This window comes from Amphibalanus amphitrite, unplaced genomic scaffold, assembly GCF_019059575.1.
Source record: "Amphibalanus amphitrite isolate SeventyFive unplaced genomic scaffold, NRLGWU_Aamphi_draft 000048F_arrow, whole genome shotgun sequence".
Taxonomy (NCBI): domain Eukaryota; kingdom Metazoa; phylum Arthropoda; class Thecostraca; order Balanomorpha; family Balanidae; genus Amphibalanus; species Amphibalanus amphitrite.
Window position 1 is genome coordinate 507,483 of NW_024881544.1, and position 24,087 is coordinate 531,569.

General features: G+C 46.4%; 2 protein-coding genes across 3 annotated transcripts; one reads left to right on the plus strand and one right to left on the minus strand.

The window, feature by feature from the left end:
- Window positions 1–12: 12 nt before the first annotated feature.
- LOC122377637 (translocon-associated protein subunit beta-like) lies at window positions 13–13,118 on the plus strand. Of its 2 annotated transcripts, none has more exons than XM_043357905.1 (5): window positions 13–181; window positions 752–877; window positions 1,449–1,724; window positions 2,327–2,410; window positions 12,583–13,118. In XM_043357905.1, the coding sequence occupies exons 2-5, from the start codon at window positions 755–757 to the stop codon at window positions 12,715–12,717; spliced, it is 618 nt and encodes a 205-aa protein (XP_043213840.1). In that variant the 5' UTR covers window positions 13–181; window positions 752–754; the 3' UTR covers window positions 12,718–13,118. The 2 variants fall into 2 exon arrangements, with proteins under 2 accessions (XP_043213840.1, XP_043213839.1); XM_043357904.1 differs by having other exon boundaries at window positions 42–194.
- Window positions 13,119–13,249: 131 nt separating this feature from the next.
- LOC122377638 lies at window positions 13,250–16,382 on the minus strand. Its single transcript, XM_043357906.1, has 4 exons — window positions 15,975–16,382; window positions 15,390–15,524; window positions 14,853–15,064; window positions 13,250–13,802 (listed from the first exon to the last, which is right to left on the minus strand). The coding sequence occupies exons 2-3, from the start codon at window positions 15,514–15,516 to the stop codon at window positions 14,865–14,867; spliced, it is 327 nt and encodes a 108-aa protein (XP_043213841.1). The 5' UTR covers window positions 15,517–15,524; window positions 15,975–16,382; the 3' UTR covers window positions 13,250–13,802; window positions 14,853–14,864.
- Window positions 16,383–24,087: the final 7,705 nt, after the last annotated feature.

Sequence of the window (24,087 nt, forward strand, 5' to 3'; positions counted from 1 at the left end):
GTAGACGATTATGACGTGGAGCCCCTCCCCAGTGCCCTCCCCCCTCCCCTAAAATGTTTGCCCGTTGATAGTCGATAGAAAATTGAGGATATTGATTGATATTGTCTTTTAGCTTCGTTGTAAAAGGGTGACGGTTACATTAAGAGGTCCAAGAAAATCATTTGAAGCGCCGTGCAAGAAGGTGAATTAGAATGGTATGTACCTAGGAATCAGTGCGTCAGAGATTGAGATGGAGAAGCGAGCACCGTTATCTCATCTTGCATTTCAAATTGCTATTCCAATTTTCATTTTTATGCATATATTCAAGCTATCGGCTGTTGTGGTTGCTGTCAATTGAGATATAGCATTGATATATAATATATAACAAATATAAATGGTCTATATGTTAATGGCTATCATATGTCGCCAGCTGGCCAGCTTGAGCTAGCTGATTGCCTGATTGTATCTGCAGTTAATAACAAGGCCGCTGATTCCTCACTGAAATGAATTATTTATGTCTCATTAGCATGCAATATACATTATGCATCACTTATTATACGTAATAGTTTAAAGTCAACCAACATCCTCTTCAAAAGCATAAAGCTTAGGCATATTTTGGTGCATTTTTTATGCAGAAAATCAAAAAAGCCACCTAATAAAAAGCCATATCATACCACCTCTTTTTTAGTCTTAAAACATGGCATAGTACACATTCTTGTCATTTATGTAGTTTTTTGTCACTTCTACTTCAAGTTTCTGTATGTGATTTCAGATCATGAAGCTGCTAGTTATCCTTGGGCTGTTGGCTCTTGGCACTTTGGTTTCAAGTGATGGGAGTGCTGAAGAGCAGTTTAAGGTAGAAGAAGAGAATGTTGCAAGGATTTTGGCATCCAAACTGGTAAGTGGAACATTTGGACATATAAGTAATGTACACTTTTATATAGAATCAAGCAGAAGCTGTTGAAGCAGGAACTGGAATCCCAGTCTCTGGAGTTTTAAATTATACTTATTAGTTTTGAGTCCCATGAAAAAGATGAGAGCTAGTGCAATGTTTAGTGCAGCTGGGAATTGGGAATGTCAATCCCTTTACTTTCCCAGCATAGGTAGCATATGGTTTGTTAAAGCTTGGGCTACTCATGTCATGATAATGCCAGGTACACTGCATGGTGCATGCTGCATATTACCTTCTCAGATATCTATTTTTTTCATACAACACTCAATGTTTGCTTCCTGAATTTTGTTGTAAGACTCTTGTTTTGGTTTGACTTTAATATCTTTCTCCATTTAGCAATACTCAATAATTTGTGGGTATCTATTGTATCTCTACATGTTCTGCAGTCAGCTGAGCATTCCAACATGGAACCATAGCAGTAGGTCAGGGTATATTGCAGTAGGTACCGATCTGTTTTCAACGTGTCCTTACAGTGAGTGTCGCTCCCACCGTGACATGATCATCTCGCTGCCAACAGATTCAGAACAAGTACCTGGTCGAGGGTCTGGACGTGGTGGTGCGCTACTCGCTCTACAACGTGGGCACGGCGGCCGCGCTGCAGGTGCGCGTGCAGGACGCCGGCTTCGGGCCGTTCGACTTCAAGCCGGTGTCGGGCCTGGTGAACTTCCAGCTGGACCGGCTGGCGCCCGGCGCCAACGCCTCGCACACGGTGGTGTTGCGGCCGCTCAAGTACGGCTACTTCAACTTCACGGCCGCCCAGGTCTCCTACCTGGCCAGCGAGACGGCCACAGAGGTGGGCTATAGACGACGGGGCGGTGGGAGCTGGGGTGTGTGTCGGTCTTTTACGGCAGGGGAGGGGTCACTGCGTGCCGATTTTGGATTATGATGAGTAGGTTTGTACTGATAATATGATAATAAATAATTAGCACCGATACAGAGTTACGGGAAGCAGGATGCACAATATTCAGCGGCTGGCAGGCTGGTACTTAGTTTTACATGCAAGATGGGTATTTGTTTGGTCATGTAGTTATTCGTGTGTCGATTTTTATCGACAATGCCTGAGCATCGATCGTTATGATGCTAAACGGGTTATTCCTCTTTTTAATAGCCACTTATTATAGGTACATAACTGGCTCCAAAAATGCAGTTTTCCTTTGAAGCCAGACGTGCTTTTGCGTTTCGCGATGTATAGGTATTCTCTGGATGAAGTCGTGGTGGTTTCCAGCAATCTCCAACCAACTTCCGTTTATTTTTGGTGTTGCCGGACGCCGGTGTTACTGCCCTCGCTCGCAAACTCCGCTCCTGATGGCACCCCTTCCTCTCCCTCTGTGTTGCTGCTCGTTTGTGCAGGCCGCCGCCTTGCCGTTTCTGACAAAACACCGCTCTTGCCCGCAGGAGACGGTCGGTTTCACCAGCGAGCCTGGCGAGGGCGGCATCGTGGCGTTCCGCGACTACGACAAAAAGTTTTCACCGCACCTGGTGAGTGGGAAGTGTTCTCCCCCTGGGTAGTAGATAGTATCCCAACCCTACGATGAATCAGTAACGGGCCTTGAGCGTGATTCTTAAAACCTTTTGGTGGTTTCATGCGGCCGCACCCAGAGCAGAATCCAGGGGCCCGGGAACGATTTTCAAGTTGGGGGGGCGAGCCTAAAATACCTGCCATGATGCATATGAAACAGTGGCGTAGTTAGGGGTCTAAGGGGACACGTACCCCCCCCCCATCGGGATAAAAGGGACCCTCGGGTCCGAGGGGCCCTGCGGCGCCATTTGACCGCTGAGGGTTAACGATGGCCATATTTCTACTCAGCAGGGCCCCATGGGGCTCGTTAGAGCACCTCATGGGCCCTAAATAGCCACACTAAGATCTCCATAAGGGCCCCACGCCGGCTTCTGAGGGCCTCTTGCGGTTTTTAAAGGGACCATCCCACCTTAACATTAGTTTTGAGTTGAGATAGCCAAGTTTGCGGCCAGGCTCAGAAATCACCATTTATCCTGGTCGCAACCCCCGCAGCTTTATGGTGTTCAAGAAATTTCTTCCCTTTACTTGCAGGGTGGGACCAGCTTAGTCCCTATCTCTTAACCATTAGCGGTTTCTTTGATGACGTCAGCAGTCATTTCAACGCCCGCCATTCCTTGAACCCGAATTTTACTGACCTTGAGCTCCCAACGTGTCCGTCGTCGGCGCTGAGAAAGCCTATTGATTTTCATTTTAATTTGAATATTAGAAGATACCCACCACTGGGGACGCCGGTGAAAACAGGGCGCCGCAGGGCATTTTAGTCACGTGATATTTGGAGCTGCTCCCCCTCCGTGGGCTTTCTACATCCCAAACATCACGTGTAAATTTCACGAACCTTGATCAAATCGCCCCAGGCGCCCTGTTTTCACCGTTGTCCACCACTGGAACTTGGACTGATATTATACCAAGGCCGAAGATGATCAAGCTGCCTGCTATATCTGGAGCTTGGTGTTCAACTTCAACATGGAATAAAAAACAAAATATCAAAGCAAACTGGATATGGTAGTGCAAGTTAAAGTCCAAAGAAATTTGAAGAGCTGACAATTGACATTAATTCTTTTCCTGCAAGGTTTCCATATGGAGATCACACCATGAAGAAATATTTTTGATGTGAAAGGGGATTGATCTTCTGGTTTTGACGAAAGACGCTGCTGTCTTTGGAAAAGAATGTCGGCATGAGGTGCAATTGTGCTTGTGAAGTGGTTATAACTGGTCTTTTCACAGTATTAAATTAAATGTGCCATTGCAGCCAAGTGTGTTATCATGTAAGGTAAAATCAAAACTACAATGTTGGTTTTATGAGCATTGAGAAGGCTGGTAGGTAACACCTGCCCGTGCTCGTAAATCATGCTGCCAAAGTATTCTAAATTAATTTAATCATACGCTTTTGTTGTCCAGAATGGTTGCACTATTGTTTGGTATCATATTATTCCATGTAAATATGGTAGTGTAAAGTCCGACCAACATGTTACCAGATTTGAAGCTGTTAGTTACCTAAGTACCTGTTTTTTACTGGCGTGGTGAATGTCACCTGGATTTTGTTTTGAGGTGCAGACCTAGTAACTCTGACTACATGGGTTTGAAGCTATTACCTATTCTGTTTTTACTGGCCTGGTGAATGGCGACTGATGTCTGTGGATCGCACTGAAACAAATTTTGAGTGTCATGTACAGTGTTTTAATACAATGCTGAGGGCTGAAAGTTGTCTTGTTTAGAGTGGTGAAAGTTCAGGATATGCCAGCCACCATGGTGGGTCAGAGTTAATGTGTTGCAGTCAGTTCGGCTTCAGCAAGCACACGGATGGGCATACGCATCAAGACCTGCTCTGCCATACTTTCAGCCAATTTTACCTAGGTAAGTCTTTTCTTTTTTTTCTGCCAAAAGCTATGACATTGTGAATTTCAGTGCTGTGGCCTGTGTGTAGCTTTCAGGAAAGCAATTCTAAATAAAGCTCTGATAAAGTGCAAAATCAGCAATGCAGCCCTCTATTACATTTTCTACAACATCTTACTTGTTCCTTGCATGGAGAGACAAATGCAATGCTATGAATTCGTTTATTCACATAATTTGACAAGTGACATGCAGTTACCTGCTACTATCACTGCACAAAACAGAGCAGAAAACATCAGTTGATCCAACACAAGACACAACAGAAGTTTACAACATAGGGCTGCCGAACCTGCTTCCTCCCACCACAGTTGATGCCATTTCCTAGCCTGCCTTGATGTGAGCACTGAATAGCTGCTTCGTCTAATTACAGCTCACTACCATTCAACTTAAAGGAAATAGTTCACTTTCCTGAAATTAGTATTTTGCTATGGATTTATGTTTTTTTATGCTCAAAATGATCAGAAAATAAAACAAAACGTTTTGGTAAAAAGGATTATTTTCTATATTTTAGTATAAGAAGAACTATATTCTATATAAAATAATGTTTGACGCGGAAGCTTATTACGCGTTGACCAATCATATTGCGTAGGGGCATTCCACGTCAAATCAAACACCGAAATCCGTCATCCCCTTCGATTTTTCTGAAAATTTGTAGGCAGACTGGGCATGGTTCAAAACTGAGTTACGTATAATATTTTCGAAATTTGATAACGTATCGCTGAGATATAGGTCATCGAATATAGCGAAAAATGCCACACATCAATTTTTTAAATGGCTATAACTCTGGTTCCTTTTCTGGTATCAAAATGATATTAACAGGGTCTTATAGGCAATTGATAAGGCTTTGATTTTTAATTATAAAATTAAATTGAAGTGACCTTGAAATGCATTTGACCTTGAATTAAAACAGAAAAATTTAAATAGCAAAAAACACGTCACCTTCGATTTGGCTAATTTTTACATATTATGTCCGTCACAATGTTCCTAACCATCTGTGAAAAAATTGGAGTGGGCCATTCATAACTTTCGCGGCAAACGCCGTTTTCATGCATCAACATCACGCAACCGCGCGTGACCTTGAAAGACAGAGTCAAGACATGCTTGCTTGTGTACACTTTCTGAAATGAATGATTGCTGATTAGTGATATCCCAAACTCTGCGAGAATGGAAATGCATAGTCATCGTAGTCAAGCATTCACGTTCCATAGTAAAAGTGTCTCAGGCAAACGGTATTTTGCGGTGAATTTTGAGCCGTGTGGAAATGCATCATGAAGTAAATTCAACGAAAACATTATCACGCAACGATATCTTCACGTCTTTTGATCTTCACTATCCGAAAGAACATACATTTTTTAGTATGTATGAGGAATTTCTAGTTAATCCAATAATAAATATGGCAGTTAGAGGCCTGCTAAGAGTAACATGTCGCCGGCTGAGGCGGGCTCGGCCGATGCGGGAAACGCAGCAATCACAATTTTGTGTTTACACGTTCATGTTTCAATTGTTTACCAACCGATTTTCAAAATTCTTTCACCATAAGATTGCCTGTTCTTAGTCTTCTCACAAAATTTGACGCGAATCGAACGTAATCAGCGGTAGGGAGCGGCGCGATGTAAAGACGGAACCGTTCCGTTCCGTCCCGGCACAGTCTACAATTCAGGCGGCGCGTAGCGGTCGGCGCCGGCTGCGGAGTCGCCGCGTCGCTGCGGCGACAGGATGTTCACTTTACACCGCTATTACTAGAACAGTTGTGAACCGATTTTCTTATTGCTTGCACGATGAGATGTCCAATTCAATTCTTGACAGGTAGCCATAATTAATTTCGCATTAATCTTATGAGATATTGGCGAAAAACAGGAGGGGTGGGCGAAATTCGCTCTTCCCCCTCCACTGCGCGTGCTAACATACGTTTGCATATGTGCAATTTTCTTCAAAACTTATGAATGGCCCACTCCAATTTTTTCACAGGTTGTTAAGAATATGGTAGGCAATAAAATATATGAAAATGAGCCAAATCGAAGGTGACGTGTTTTTTGCTATTTCAATATTTGTGCTTAAGAACAGAGTTAAGCAAATTTCAAGGTCATATATTTAAGTAGGTGCAATTCTAAACAAATGCTTAAGAAATTACCTAAACAGTAAGGTTTATTTCATTCAAATCAAACAAGTACCACCAAAGTTATGGTCGTTCAAAAATATAAAGATGCAACATTTTGTAAAAATTGGATGCCCTATATTTAGAAGACCTGTGGTCAGAATGTGCAAAAAAACATCAATGTAATGTCCGGGGCCACACAGGAACTCGCTCACAAATTTATAATGAAATCGCTGATGGTAAGGTGCAAAACAGCCGATTTTTGTTCGATTTGACGTGGAATGCCCCGTAGGACAAACCCATCGGCTGTAAGCAGCATTCTGATTGGCTGACGATGACGTGACTGCATTCCTCAGCAAGGCACGCATTCCTCTGCAAGGCACTCTTTTTGGAACAAAAAATGGAATATCCTCGTCTAGGGTGATCGTTGGGCCGTAAAAGCTTCTGATTTGTGCTAGTCTCAGCGCAAGCAACAAAACTGCTATTCCAGTTCCAAACCCCATGTTAAAAGTGAACTATTTCCTTTAAACTACTCTCTTTAAAGTAAGAGTGAGAGCGTTCAGTGTTCATAGCAGCTCGACAGACGACAGACAACAAACATCTTGACAAACCAACCAGTATTTGATTTGGCTAATGATTTACATGCTTGTTGTATCATGGCCAAACTACTTTAACAGCAATAATCCTTGTTTCATCTTGATCTTGCTTTTATTTCCATTTGAACTCAGATCTTGAAACAATCATCTGAAGTGATATCAGATACTGGCTTCTGTTTCTCTTGAAAGCAAGTTAAAACAACAATGATAAACTAAGGCAGGAGATGTGAGTTGTGGCAGTAGATCTTTGATTCAACAATGTCAACCTTATATTGCTTGAGACCTCTGTGACAAACAAATATTTATAGTTTTTTGATAGTTTGGATTCTTGGCTTGATTTAGCAGATCAGCTGTGAACCTTGACTTTGAAATCACATAAATGTCATGGTACCCGAACGAATCCTCGCATGACATTTCTTCGTAGCACAATTTTTCGTCCGCATTTCTTCGTCTACAAATCTTCGTCGGTGCATTTATTTGTCCCTCTTACTCTTGCATATATTTGCGTTGAAGAAGAAATGCGAGCCGATTTTCATATACCCTGATGCGAGACAGAGTAATGCGATACGAATAAATGCCCTGACGAAGATTTGCAGACGAAGAATTGCGATACGAAGAAATGCCATAAGAAGAATTATCCTGGAATCCTTTATCAGTCGGTGACACACCAGGGAAATAAGCTAAAATTAGAGCGCTCTATTAATTGCTCCCGCTGCTTCACCGTCTCCCATAGGGTCCTGTGTTGAGCTGGTGTCGAGGCTCTAAAAATGACGCCGATTTTTGCACCCTTCTCACGAAAACCGCTCGGACCGCCTGGAAACTAATTGTTCCGCTCTAAAAATTTCATGATCGACGGGAAAATGAATGAGGAAAATATTGGTCATGAAATAATTCTGAACTCCCTGTAGAACATATCGAAATATGGCTGCAAACTAGGAGCATGTCAAAATCGACAAAACAATACAAATAAACTTACCGGGATTTTTTTATTTTCCATGCATCTGTGTATGAAATCAGTCGGTTTTTCGGAAAGATAATCTTCTGTTTAATAAATAATTCCACAATTGCAATCGAGAAAAAAAACATTTCTGCTGTGACGGCAGTTTTGGCATTGTGCCAGTAGTGTGGCGTGCGCGGTGCTGCGTGGTCGTCGGGACGGAGTTGTGAGTATTTTCGGTGTTTTAAATGGTTGATGGCCATTTGAACCAGCTTTATATTATTTCCTACAAATTTTTGCATCAAATTATTGCTTTGAAAGACCATTGAAACCCCTTATCTCTTCATGAAACACGATCATATTTATCGTCGACGAAAATGGCGCGGGACCCCATGTGCGTTCCGATCGAAATAAATCGTAAATTAAATAATATTCGATGATAAGTATCATATTCTAGTGACACATTTTCATAAAATAAGGCATAAACTTTGCAAGGAAGTCAACATTGGATGATTGTATTATTATTCTGCTCACATATCCTTGTGTAGTCAAATGGCTCAATTGTTAGATGAATGTAAGCATATGTTTTGGCTTGATGTTTGCTGTGAAACCACCCAGCCACTTGCTGGTTGAGTGGTTTTTGATAATAACCTGATAATCATTTCTCCTTTTCCTTCAAAGAAACTAAAATTATTTTCAAAGTAATCCATTTTTAGGAAAGGCGGCTTGCTCATTGACATTTCATGTTCTTGTTTTGTTATTGCTGGCAGTATTTTGATACAATAATGCAATATGAATTTTTTGCAATAATAAAACCTAAGACAAACCTAGTTAATGCGTCAATCAAACACCCAACAGAAAGATTGTGAGTCCTTGTGACGTGAAGTAGAACATTCTATGAATGTGTTATATAGAATATGCCAAATTTTAAATTAATTATACTGATAGCTGAGCATGTGAATTATGCCACAATATAATTTTATTTTCTGGTTTTGAAATAGCGGGCAGTATTTTACTTCAACAAATGTAATATACATGGAATACATGTTGTTATGTTATGTTAAAAGTTTAATAACAGCAAACAGAAGGGGCTGTTTCAGCAGATAATGTTTGTACCTTATGCATTACCTTTCTTTTCTGCAGGACCATGCTTCCGCTGGGTGGTCGACATTTGCCTCCTGAAGAAGTTGAGCAACATGAAGACCACCAGATGAGGTGTCTGCAGTTCATGTGGAACTCTGCAGACTACAAGTGTTATGCCAACCACAACCAAAGTGCTGTGATCATGGAGGCATGAACCTCATGACAACACTTCAGATTTGCAGTTGTACCAAAGTGTGATTCAAACCACCTGTGGCATCCCACTCAATGTGTGAACAGTGTGATCATTGTGCAGTGTTCAGCTGCAACTAAGACATTTATTAGTGACTTGTTTTGCAATTAGCCACCAAAAGCATTTTTGGGCTGGCTGCTGAAATTTGTTGTGCACTGCGCAATAGTGGTAGTGTTTTGTCACTTGTCAAGTTGTCAGTTGTGCATGTTGCATGTTTCTCTTCCCTCGGCCCTCATTATCAGTTAAGTGGTGAATTGGCATCACTCAGTCTCCCCAGATCTCCATTGACTGTCTGTCAACCACCTAACTTGAGATGGTATTTGCTAATAGTGTCAGAAAAGAAGTGATTGTAGACATTTTTTAGGAATATGAGCTCCGTTTCATGCGTGTTGCGGTGGTCATTTTGTCACTTGTCCCATAGTGTAATAAATGGAAACTGTTGTTCCCTTTTCAAGGTACTCGCGGATGCAGAAAGCGTTGGGCCTAATTATTAAACGCACCCTTCTATCAGCGACGCACGAAATCGACAAATATCATCCTTTTTAGAGCAGGAGGAAACGAAAACTTGTGAACATAGCTGTACCTACAACAGTGCATAAGGAATTGGAATTCTGGGAGTTTTTGAAATTCGGAGAAACTCAATTTGTCGACAGGTATGCCCCCTTGTACGTCAAAGACCGCCTAAAAAACAAACGTCTACAAATGAAGGCAGTATTCGTATGTTCGTTGTAATTGCAGCAGCCTAGCAACATGCATTGCGGTCCGATGGCGAATTACACTCGTGCTAAAAAAAAACTATGCCGGTAACTGCCAACGTACTTAGTCGTAGGTGAGGAGAGGAAGGGTTATGTCAAATGTCAACATCAAAGAAATGGCTTCATATGAGCTGTGCCTATTGTACATAATTCAACCAATCTATGCATTTCGTTTCTTGCTAGCTACTCATGCTTTCACTCCTGCTTCAGAGTAATCATCCCATATTGTACGTCTTAAGATATTGATTTCTATGGCAGTTCGCAATTGCTAGCCACGTCTCACCTCAGTTTGGTGGCCCCGCATCGGCCCACTCGGCCGCTCTAAAATTGACTTACGGAGGAGGATGGTGGCTTTTATTTTAGCTTCTCCGCTGACTGCGGGGAGCGCTGTCGCCGAGGTAGGAGCAATAATTAGCTTAAGTTTGGGACTAATTTCCACGCTTAATTAACATTTCAATGTTATTTTAATTAATCCATGTTAATCTTTGACGCATTCTCTTTCTATTGATACCATCCACCGGCCTGAGAAGTACTGCCTTGCTGCGTAAGGGCCGATAAAAGATCACGCTTTTAGGGGTATCTCTTCAACATGGGGCAGGAGCAATAAATAGAGCACTCTAATTTTAGCTTATTTCCCTGGTATGTCACCAACTGTTATTGGCCATCATATATTGACCTTGATAAGATAAACGTATCGCGCAATATTTGTCGCACTTTGATACCAAACTATTGCTTCCAAATGCCGACGTAAAGAAAACCTTTATGTGACGTCATAGAAGCAGCGGAGTTCCCAAAAAGTAAACAAAAATAAAAGTCTTATATCTCGAAAACGGGTGAATATTTTCCGATAAAATTTGGTAGATGTTCATTTCCGCTCTTTGTGATTCACGCTACATCACTTTTATGCCAATTCATTAACTTTTTTGAAGGTGGGAGGGTCCCTTTAAGGGCACCTTGGTGGTCACCAAAGGCCCGTTACTGGCCTCTGAGAGGTCTTACCGACCTATGAGGGGCCAGTTCTCTGTTCTAGGGGTATTTCCCGCCTGTGATGGTCCCACACTTATTTTTCTGAGGGCCCCATAACGGCAACTGTGGGACCCTCGTCGGCGCCTATGAGGGCCCACACCGGTGTCTCTGAGGGTTTCACACCACCAACTCTGAGTGCCTACACCAGCGCCTATTAAAGCCCTATATTGGCGGCTCTGAGGACCCAACCAACACCTGTGCATCTAAAGGCCACCCACTGGTGACTTTTGAGGGCCCCACACCGGTGACTGAGGGCCCCACCGGCGTCTGACAGTACCATGCCGGTCTGTAAGGACCCCACAGGACTTCTCCTGCCGGCCTAAGGACCCCTTGCCGGTCACTGAGACCCCCTGCCGGCTTGTAGAGAGTTCGCGACAGCAGCTCTTAAGGCCCCACACCCGTCTGTAACGGCTCCACACCAGCGTCTATGAGGGCCCACAGCAACGCCTGTAAGGACCCTCATCGGCGCCTCTGAGAGAATCGCACTAGCACCTCTGAGCGCCCACACCGGCACCTGCATGGCGGCCCCACACCGGTGCCTCTAAAGGCCCCTTACCGGCGGCTCTGAGGGCCCTACGCCGGTGATTCTGAGGGAGCTACCGATAACCGAAGGCACTTGACAAGCCCTTAGTGTCGCTGAGCTTTAATCCCATACCGGCCCTCCGAGGTCGCCACGTCAGTGCACTCATTGCCCCACACCCCTCCATCACACCCGGAGCGGGTAAACTGTGTTATACCCATAGCAACGATTTTACCACCGTTGTACGTTATGTATTTCTAAAAGTTGACTCAAGCTGGTGCAGTATACAATCTGCCATCTGGCCTGCCAAATTTATGGCCAAGGTCAGGCCCAAATCAAAGCGGGATGACAATAGCAGATGTTGTCAAATCGATACTGTATCAGCAGAAACCATTCAGATGGCAAGGAAAATGCCGTGTGTTGATGTGTAGATGTATACAGGAAACAAGAAGGAAAGAAGTCCGGAAAAGGGAGAAAAGATCTTTTCTCGCTGCCTCAAAGTTGAGGGGGCGCCGCCCCCTCGACTCCCAAGTTGGGGGGGCAAGCGCCCCCGCTGCCCCCCCCTGTTCCCGGGTCTATGGCAGAATCGTATGCTTTGAGAAAAGATTCTTCTTGGCTTTGCATTTAATATGCTAAGCCGGGTTTTCTGTTTCACTTTTCTTTTACTTCATTTTGTCACGATTTGTCACCAAGAGGATCTGAAATGCGCAGATTTCGCACAATGAACAAAATATGTAAAATGAACACGTGCTGACGCTGCCCCTAATGCTGCTGCCTCTGGGCTGGACGGTACTCCCCGTGATGACGCTGATGACGGGATGACGCTGACGTCGTGATGACGCTCTCCCCCTGTGATGACGCCCCCCCCCCGCCGCCCACAGCTGGACTGGGTGGTGTTCGCCGTGATGACGCTGATGGCGGGATGACGCTGTCATGTGATGACGTTGCCCCCTATGCTGACGCCCCCTTTCCTCCCACAGCTGGACTGGGTGGTGTTTGCCGTGATGACGCTGCCGTCGCTCGGCATCCCGTTCATGCTGTGGTACTCGTCCAAGTCCAAGTACGATGCCGTGATCCGCGAGAAGAGGGCCGAGTCGGGCAAGAAGCGCGAGTAGCTGCTGCCATCTCTCGGTAGGTGCGAGAAGCTGAAGTGCCGTGTGTGCTCACCAGTGCCGTGGACAGGCAGGCAGTGCCTGGGGAGGTGATGGGTGCGTTTTAGCCAGTGCTCCGCGCCGATAGGTCATTTGATGGTCGGATTTCGTTGGTGGGACGCGTTCCGTTCGGTCTCATCTGTTGCTGTGACGTAGTCTGCCAGTGACGCTCAGTGGACGGTGAGATGCAGTCAGCTTTTGTCTTGTTAGTCTCGGTACGATAATTCTTCCCACGATTGTATGATTTATGCATTGCTGTGGTAATTATGCACGAGGATGGTTACCTCAATATCTTGTGATATTCACACAGTACCCACTCATTGTTTTTGTACCTGATGACGGTAAAATAAATCAGTGACAAATTATCAGCCCAACATACCCGATCAGCACAGATGGCGTAGTTTGGGAGAAAACTGACAACCTCAAAGATTTGGACCATTGGACCGATTTTGTGTGTGCTCATTAACGCCAAACTGTTGATTGATGAAAGGGATGGTGGTTTGAATCCGTTGTATTCATTATAACTATATTCGGTGTTATCTCACACACATCTTAGCGCGTTACGACATGGCACCTAGCAAACACTATCTTTGCGAGCACATGAGCATGATGCTCTTACACTTTTGCACTAAACAGGCTGAGTAACACAGTGAAACAGTCACAACTTTGAAAAGATACAGCACCAAGCAGTTTGTCGCCACGTGGGCCACCAAAACCAATACCTTCTATACTAGGCTACTATAAAAAGTGGAAGGCAGCTATTTGTGATCCACAGACTCCCTTATTCATGTGGAATCATCTCTAGGCAGAGGCGTACACAGCATTGCACAGCTTCAACGTCATTAACTAGCGGAATACAATTGCTATGTGCGGACGGAAATTCTTATCTGGAAATTATTGCATCGGTTACCGGACCAGCGTTTCAGTCGATCGTTGATGCCGTTCTTGCAGTGACCATTTGATCTTCTCACGTCATTCTCTAATGCAGGCTTGTTGTCGGGACCATGATATACATGGTCCTGACTGCCTGCATGCTGTCTCATTGTCTCCTGTGAATCACACGCACGCATACAGCCGGTCAGTGATACCGTACTACAGACTGATTCACTACGTCCTCACACACGATGTTTTCACGGGCGCCATGTCTGCTCGCTGGGCACTGGGAGAGCCTGGTGACCGGTTTGGGACGCGACATGTATAATTCATCACAGCACAGAGCAGACGGGAGGGCCGGAGAGCGTATCGCGCCCCTGATCGGCGGGGCAGGGAGGTAGGGGGACACTGTACTCTCGAACGGTGCTTCTGGGTACGGTATCCCCGTAGCATTGAGTGGGGATACTGTACTCAGCGGGTGCTACCCTCGATCAGTGCAGCTTGGAGTCACAGAAGTTTTTGCAATATCGAACGGTTTTGCTGGGAGGAAGCGAGTCTCGCTTGTGAGTTTTGAGTTTGCTCGCTAGGAGGACAGGAGAGGATGCTACTCATCTGTGAGTTTGGGAGACACGAGAGGACGCTTCTCAGCTGTGGTTTGAGAGGACGGGAGAGGACGTCTCTCACAGGTGTGAGTGTCCTCACTGGGAGGACAGGAGAGGACGTCTCTCCCCTGTGAGATGCGTCTCTCACCTGTGAGTGCCCTCACTGGGAGGACAGGAGAGGACGACCCTCACCTGTGAGTGTCCTCACTGGGAGGGCGGGAGAGGACGTCTCTCACCTGTGAGTGTCCTCACTGGGAGGGCGGGAGAGGACGTCTCTCACCTGTGAGTGTCCTCACTGGGAGGACGGGAGAGGACGTCTCTCACCTGTGAGTGTCCTCACTGGGAGGACAGGAGCTGCGTCTCTCACCTGAGTGTCCTCACTGGGAGGACAGGAGAGGACGTCTCTCATCTGTGAGCTGCGTCTCTCACCTGTGAGTGTCCTCACTGGGAGGACAGGAGAGGTCATCTCTTACCTGTGAGTGTCCTCACTGGGAGGACAGGAGAGGTCGTCTCTCACCTGTGAGTGTCCTCACTGGGAGGACAGAAGCGGACGTCTCTCCCTGTGAGATGCGTCTCTCACCTGTGAGTGTCCTCACTGGGAGGACAGGAGAGGTCGTCTCTCACCTGTGAGTGTCCTCACTGGGAGGACAGGAGACCGGCGGCGGCGGACGCAGTGTCCGCCGCCTGCTCAGTCCGGCCCAGCGGCTCGGACTGAGCGGCCAGCACCAGCGGCAAGGCCTGGTTCGACTTGAAGTTGTGCACCGAGTAGCGGTTGTACTGGCCCCAGATGGCCTTCATCATCTTGCTCGAGTACGACTGGAGCAGGTCAGCGGCCACTGCAAACGGACGAAGGGTGGTTGGTCATCAGCTGCGATCAATGCACGTGTAGGGTGTATTTCGGCATTTCACATGCCACTGGAAAAACATCGTCAAGATACTACCGGAGGACCCAGCACAGCATGGGGATCAACCGAACGTGATTGTTACTTTCACTCAGAGCCAGCTGAAGACGTGCTAGCGCAGCATTTCGTAAATGCAATTATTTACACGTAAGTCGTAACGAATGGATACCTCCAATAAGCACCTGCGTTACCTTGAACGACGAACGGGATACAATCCCGAACGTTTTATATAACACATCTGAAGCACTCGAGAACTCACTCTGGCCGGGGAACCAGCCGGCCTGCGGCTGTGCCGACGGCTTGGCATTGCCGCGGGTGAAACCTTCACCCTTTTCCAGGTTCTCGCGAACCTTGCCGACTGCGTGGAAGCTAAACGGCACAGACATGGTGCTATCTGCAAACGGGAGAGGGCAGTTATAGCGAGCGCCCGTGAGACGCGGACCGGGAGCCACTTTTCCAGCTGTACTTTCTGTGAATGGGCGGGTGCAATTACGGCCCTCGACATTCAGTAAATGCAGTGGATGCATGAGAACTATGGCCGCTAGATCTGTATGTGATTTCCTCAACTGGATGCTAATGTAGCAAGTAAAAGAGCGAGGCTAGTTGGTGCTAAGAATAAGCTGAGTCGGAATTGATCTTTCCAATATTTGCCGTCCGATGTTCATCAAATCGCCATCACCGGAGCAACTGTGTCTGCCGCCCCTGCCCCCGTCCCCAGCTTTCCCAGCTCTCGGTCCTCTCGGCGGCCGAGCTGCCGCGCGGTGACGGCCGGCCGCCTGTGACCGCGTTCTGGCGGCGCTCCCTGGAGGTCAGTCGGTGCAGAGGTCCGGCGCCTGGTACTCACCGCGGCAGAGGCGACAGGCGGGGCCTCCACCGAGCGGACACGCTCCTCGCCTGCTCTGGTCAGGAATGGTGGCAGCTGGGCTGGCCACTAACACTAATCCGATCACCGGAGGCACAGCCACAGCGGACACGGAGGCTACGAACTTTGGCTTGACAGAAAGACGTCGGAGAGAGGGCTGGCAGACAGCGGCGGCGGCGGGCGCGATGCAGTGCGACCGGCGACTGACTGGTCTGACAAGATCGGCTGCCCGCCGACTGAATTCGCCAAATTATGCCGCCGCGCGACTGCTGCCGCAAGAGGCGCGCTCGGCTTGTACTTGTGTCCGGGGCAAGGGGTACCGCTGTAGGTCAGACGACGGGACACTGCTGCGAGAGCCCTGCACGTGACCAGGGCCCGCCGGCACGGGGGACAGCGAGCTCGCCAACATATGTGCGGGCTAACTGGACGGCTGGCCAGTGGGCTCAGGAGCGCGGCCCGCCGTGCGCCGCCTCTGAGGGAGCGACGGGCGACCCTGGTGACGCGGGCCTCCTCGACACCGAGGGCCCTCACTTAGCATACCTGGTGGCACGTGGCTCGGCCGTGCTCGTTTAATGAGCTGGCAACCTGCACAGTGATCAGTTGGGGCACGTGAGGGCACTACACTCGCGCCCATGGAGAGGGGAAGTCCTGTCGTCTCCTCTCAATGTTTGTCAAACTTCAAAGTATTGCTGAGTAGGGGAGAGTGGGGCAAAGCGGCCACCCTAACGTTTCTAACGATGCCGACGCTTGATTTTTAAACTTGGAAAGATTCTTTCTATACCAATGTGATCCCTATTAAATTGTCTTTTATTCCAACTGCGTTTCATTTCCAAAGGCGTTCACATATGGGAGATATTGACAAAACTTTAAACCTATAGCATATTGGCCACTTTGCCCCATCCCTGAGGCAAAGCGGCCACTGGCGACTTCTCAAGTCCCGATATGAGAAACAGAATAGTTGCCTCATGCACGACTAGGGTATTTGATGGTGACAAGGTTTGAGGGAAGATGGATGTTTACTTTGTTATCTTCCCACCTATTGCTAAACAAAGAAAGAATTTTCTTGGAAAAACATTTAATTGCATAATTTGGTAACTCATGTAACCGAAAAGTGGCCAAGATGAATGCATGACGACACATTTGAATATAAATAATGTTTTTATCCAGATGGAAACAACTTATGGCCAATTGGGGGCTGGCCACTTTGCCCCGGCCGCTTTGCCCCGCGCATACCGTCCGAGACAAAAATATTCCAGCTCAGCTATTAGTGGGGTAAAAAGCATTAAAATTGGTAGAAGGCATGTACGATAACCACGCAATGCATGGACAAAAACACTTATAAAAGTTCCAAACGGTTATGGAATAAAATAACATTTAAAAATTGTAAACATAATTGGTAACCTGGCAAGAAATGCTTTTCCGTGTTTCACAGAACAATGGCGATGGGCCTGAAACCCCGGTCTGGCTCATTCGAACGACCGCAAAGAGAAGTATAATTGGAAATCATAAATTGGAACTGACGCCAGCTGTGGAGGGCTAAAACGATGGATGGCCGCTTTGCCCCGGGTGGCCGCTTTGCCCCACTCTCCCCTACCTAACCTACCCTATCCTACATCTTCTACGCATCCTAACTACCATCATTTCAGAGGCGATGCTAGACCGATCGCTAATGACATACAAATTGAGACGTCATATTCGGCCATTTTTGGGCCTGGAACGAAAAGGTTGTCGAGAGACATTGCTGCTACGTTTGAAGATCGGGGAAAAATGAAATTTAATGTTTCATCCATCAATGTGAAAATGTTTTCGGAGAAATTGTAGAATTTGTAACACACCGTTGGGGCATTCCACGATAGATCGTACCACTTTTTTCCAATTTGACACCCTCATCTCTTGGAATTTGACGAGAATTGGTCTCAGGGGTAGTCAGGGGCTCTGAATCCACCTGTAACAATTTCAGGCTTATCAGATAAGTATTTTTTGAGTTATGGTGTATAACATTTTTTGGATCTTGCTTTGCAACGCTAAGTTTGGCGGGCTGTAACTCTAAGACGGATTATTCAAATGCCAAATGTTATATAACATTGAACTTGCAATGAAACAGAGATTAAAATGTATTTTTGAAATTTCGAAAAATATGCTTTCTTTGATATATGACATATCGAGTTTTCTTTCATTTGTATTTTTTGGACTTTGGGACCAAATTTTTTTGAATTTTTATTTCTTAAAAAAAAATATTTGGCTTATTATAAAGAAGTATGCAAAAAATTAGGAAGGTGTTCTTTCTATAAATGTATTTATTTTACGTCACGATAACGGTTTCGAATAGTGATTTCGGGAGGGGAGCTTACAAATGGCGTGGTAAAGCTGCCTAGTGACATCACGGGTTACTGAAATTTCAATTGAAGTCTGAGTCATCTGAAAAAAAGTGCAAAGAGGGTTCATCCAACCGTCTTTCCTATAAGAGCGAGGGTGAAAAAGGCTGTTTGGTTCTGACATTGTTTTGGACGCCAATGATCATAGCTGTCCGAGATAAAAGTTACAGGACGCATACATGGTGTCCTCCAGAGGTCTCACAACTTGTATATCTGGGAATTTTTTAAGGTTACATGAGGTCAGGTCGGTTACGTGACATCACTGTTATAAATCAATGGGGAAATATAAAAACTGTTATTTTGGCACCGAGAATGATCTAAAACTATCTCACGTACATGGTATCATGATTTCATGCACTCCTTTCAAAGTCCAATGCTTCACTTTTGCATTGTTTATCTTGCGTGACGTCATTTATGACGACATTAGGGTCGTACGAGTTTTTCGTCAATAACTCCCGGTCAAATGGAGCTAGAGGGTCGGGAAAACCACCAATGGACTCGGGAAGACCTTCCGAATCGAATGATATGCCGTATGATACCCTTTGCCCAGCTTCGTGACCTGAGGGGCTCTGACCTGACCTTGACCCGAGGTCAACTACTTAAGCTGACCTCACCCTAGCAAAAAGTATACCATTCGATGCACCTGAGCTAGGCGAACACAATGATGCCAAAATCGCGGCTCTGCGGCCATTTTTTGCGAAGTTATTTACTAAAAACCGAACCCGTAACTTCAGTCACTTGACCTGACCTCAGACGCTACCGGTTAACCTGAGACCTTAAAATCGGATACCAATCGCTGCGACTTGTAACGGCACACACGCTCGTTTTTCCCGCGAGGCTCTAGCTCTATTAGAAGCGAAACGGCGTGCTGGGGTCGTGTCAACCCCTCCGAAACCCTTTTTGTTTGCGGGAAAATGAGGAACTTATAGAAAGAACGCCTTTCTAATTTTTTGCATGTCGATTTGCAATGACATGAAGTTTATTTTGAAAAAATAAAAATGTGAAAAATTTTGGTCCCAAAAGTCATTAGAGGCAAATGAAAAAAGATTAAGGTTTTTGCTCAACAATGATTTTTTTTCTCTGGAATTTTTAAATAGTAATATTAATTTTTGATTCATCGCAAGCTTAGTGTTGTTTACTTTTTGTTGGTTGCTTAACCCGTTCTTGAGTTATAGGCCATCAAACTCACCGCTACAAACCGAAGTTAAAAAAATGTAATGCAATATAACTCAAAAAGTTTTGACCTGAGAAGTCTGATATTTTGCCAGGCGTCTTTGGGGCCTATGATTACCCCTAGGACCGATTTTCATTAAAATCTGAGAGATGAGGGTGACGGGCCTGGTACGATCTATCGTGGAATGCCCCCGTTATCAAACTCCTGTTTCGCGATGTGATAACTCGCTCATTCGATGCGTCGTGACGAGAGAAACGCGATGATGGCAAAATAAATTTCGTACAATAATTGACGCCAATGTCACTGCAAAAACTTTTGAAAAATGATTCGGCAAAATCCGTCTTATTTTGTGATTTTTGCCCTCACTGTGAGGCAAACCGTTGGCCTGAGGTCAAATCTGAGGAGATGCTAGCGAAGGAGTTTTGAAAGACTTCCTGACTTCGGAGAGACTTCCTGATATGAGCATCGAATGTGTTTTCCGCGACTCCGGGCTCTTTTGGTTCAGGGTCACAAGCTAGCTACCTATATGCCGTTTGTGAAAAATTTTGCAAAATCGGCAAAAGTTTTTCGTGGTAATTTTACTTTTGGTGACCTCCAGTGACCTCGGCGATGACCTCATCGAAAAATGTTCTTCATAGTTCTGAAATAGCTTATAAGAGGCACGATATAGCTATTGTTTTTTTTTTTTCGCGTAGGTGTTTATGCCTTTCTTAGCTTGCGAGATAATCGCGGTTTGAACAAAAACGCCTAAACCGAAAGATTTTTTCTGAATTATTGCATTTCGATATACCTACAATTTGCAACTCAGGTTGCAACCGATGATCAGCGGTCACTCGGAAGGTCATGGTAGGTCATCATGAGGTCACCAACAGTTTTTCAGAAATAACTTTTAATGGACATTAGAAAGATAAGAACGCATAAACTTGCTCATCCTAGCAATAACGATAGGTATTAGGGTGGCACTTAGCAATGGGGTGAATTTTATGTTTTCCGATTTTTAGGCGTGCGGGTAGTTTTCTGGTTCCATTCCCGTAAAAAATAATGTGTGCAAAATGATTTTGAAAAATATTGATATTTAGGGGTCGCGAATTGAGGTCAAAGTTGACATTTTTTGGGAAAAATCAACTTTTTGGAAACTGCTTTAAACCTATTTGGAATGACATATGTGGTCATTAAGCGTCATTTCCGACGTATTTTGACCTTTATTTGTATAACTATTGTTTATCCCATCACTTCCGGCCGATCGTAGCCAGTCTAGGTCAGGCCAAGACAGGTCTGATCTGGGCTGCTTTACCCATGTCAGGCCTGTTTTGGCCTGCGACCGGTGCCTTCTCACAGTGGAGGTCATATCCTCCATATATCCTTTGATTATCCATCCTCTGATTAGTCATATCATATCTGATGGTCATATCATCATCATCATCATCATCATTTATTTCGTTTGGAAGCTCCATGCACTCACGGCTTTTCAGTCCAAGTGTCATACAGTAAATAGGTAGGCACATATATAAAGCTAAAATAAACACTAAAGCTAAAAGTAAAAACCATGAAAAGCATGGGAGTTAAAAAGTAAAATGCATATCGGTACAAATGACCGAAAGCTACGCGCACAGTGACTAGTCACCATTGAGTAATCGTCGACAACGCCTGCGACAAGTGGCCGACGTGCGTGACGACCGAATGTCTGCTGGCAGCGAGTTCCAAACGTCACAGGCGCGGTAATACAAGAACTTGCGAGCATGTTCGGTGCGGACCCTCGGCAGTTCGAGCTGCATATTCTCAGTGGCTCGAGTCTGTCTGCTCGACACGTCGCTGCGTTGTACAAACCGCTCAGAGAGGCACTTCGGTGCATGAACATTATTCAACAAGTAATGCACAGTACTGCAGTCATTCTCCGCCACCAGCCTGTCTATATGGGGCCAGCATAGCTCTGCCAACAGAGGCGTCACATGAGCCGAGCGTCGGACCCCCATGACGACCTGTGCACAGTGGTTTATCACCTTCTGAATACGGTGTCGTGTTCAGAAGGTCACTCCTCTGATTAGTGTGAGGAGTGACCGGTCTCCCTTGTTCCAAAGGGAGGACGAGCCCCACGGTTCTATCGGTTTTTGAGACATGCTCCTTTTCTGTCGAAGAGAATGTGAAGAAGTTGGAGTCAGCCTATCGTCGGCGGGCGAAAGCAGAGGCGAGAGTGTGCATTGAGCTGCACTGGTTTATTGTGCTTTCGGGATGTTCTTCCGTGGGCGCTTCTTCCGACTCTAGTGTCAGTGCCAGCAACAGACTTAGCCGGCCGTTGCGGCGCACACACGGAGGGAACGTCTTTGACGATGGCTACCATGAGAGAGAAACGTCGACGCACACTCCCAAGCGTATGCGGGCGAGCGGACGTCTCTAACAGTGAACTGGCCTCGACCGGGCCAAACTGCCCAACCGTAATGTGTGAAGAACACGTGAGCCTGTTATCAACTGCGGCATGGAACTTAGGATACGACTCCGGCTGAACCGCGAATCCTGAACCGCGAGAGAAGGAGCGTCGACCGATTCTAGGTCCTGGTGATGGGGGGGGGGGGGAGGGATTGGGGTGGCCAAGCTCCTCGCCGTTCCCAACCTCCCCTCCATCAAAGCACAGGAGGCCATGCTCACAGCTCTGGGGGACTAAGAACTGGAGAAGCGGAACTGTGGCCTTTTGCTTCGACGCCACGACGGCGAACAGCATGCTGGTGAACGGTACTTTAGCCCTTATCGAGCAGAAGCTAGATCGGCCCGTCCTTCAGCTGGCCTGCCGGCACCACGTGTAAGAGCTGGGCCTAGAGAAGGCCTTCTCCACCTGCCCTAGAATCTCGAGCGGCCTCTACATCCGGCTGTTTAAGAGTTTCAAAGGCGGGTGGGAGTTCATACTTCATTTACAGGATCACACCGGTGGCGTTCGCCGTCGACGACGTTCTGGAGTGGGACGAGCTGCTGGTCAGCTTCCATCGCTTCCATCGCTGGACTATGCCTAGCTCCGGGAAGACTACCGAAAACTTCTGAAGCTCTGCGTAATTGCTCTCGGCGGAGTTCCAAGCACGGCATCCATTTCTCCGCCTCAGAGTACTCCATTGAGTTAGGTGGATGGCAAAGACCATCTGCATTGTGGATGCCTTCCTCTTCAGGGAGCGGCTCCGGCTGACGGCGGCCGAGGCCCAGGTCATCAAACGCTGTGCGCTGTCCGTTGCCTGCAAGTTTGCCGCCGCCGCCGCCGCCTGGTTTGGGACTCTATTGCCACTGCGCCGGCTCTGGACCTGACCTTCGTGAACTCGTTCTGCACCTACCCCGACAAGGAGCTGTCGAAGGCGACAGTCCTGGTCTTCGGCCGTCACCTGTAGTACTTGAGTGATCGGCTGCCTGGTGACTCTGGAGCTTTTAGACCCCGACCCTCGGGCTCAATCAAGACATGGTGCGGGCAATAGACTTGTAGGAGAGGGAGGACCCTCCCCATAAGTCCTTAGTGGACACTATGAACGCCGCTCTCGCGACCGAGACCTTGGTGAGCTTCCTCACATCGTCGTTCAAAAAGCTCTCAAGGATCCACGACCTGGACGCGGGGCTCATCATCAATGACCAAGGCCACTGGGAGGACAGCAACTACCAAACCGCAGCTCGTGTAGTCCGGGAGCTGCGGTTGGTGAATGACTTCACCAGGCGCGGCATGGCGCTGATGTAGGACTGGCACTCATGAAAGACAAATATTAGCGCCAGTTCTTCCTCCATGCCGTTGAAAAGATCACAGAAAACGCTAACCTGACACCCGAAGATCGACTGCAATTGCTAACCAGGCTATAAACAAAGTGATCTGGGTGCCCGTTGCCCATGATACCCCTCCCTCCAATGAGGCGCCAATAATCTACTAAAGAGGAGGCACTTGAGTAGTGGAGTACATAGACCAGCGTTCTGGTGTGATCGAAGCTGCATGAAATATCAAAAAACAATATGAAAATGACTAGGAAATGCTTCATTATCATCCGATTACAGCGTAATAGGAAAGTCCGAAACGATTTTAATGATATTGAAATCTGCCACCAAAATCCGAACTTTGACCTTGATTCGCGACTTCTAAACATCAATATTTTCCCATAAAAATTTGTCTCCCTTATTTTTTACGGGAAAGGAACTGGAAAACCACCCGCACGCATTTAAAATCAAAAATTGATTTTTAAGTGCCACCCTAATAGGTATATTTAAATTATGTATGCATTGCCTCATCAACTTTGTTGGGGACAAGCACGACCTTGTCCTAATGTATGTAACGCTGTAGCTCTATCGTAATCGGTTCACTAGTTTGGCGCCAGTTCGTAGAAGCAATCAAAAGCAGTGGACCTCAGCTGCCAAAGGCAGTTCAGGTGTGACATCACTGACAACTCAGTCCCCCATCCTTTCACTCCCTAATTCCCGTCGATTCCGATTCGTAAGCGTAAGGACGGCAGAGAGCATCATGTTGATAACAACCCTCTGGCGATCAGTGAGCCGAGGCCCGGCGAGTAGCTCCCACGCCGGCTCCCTTCTCTCC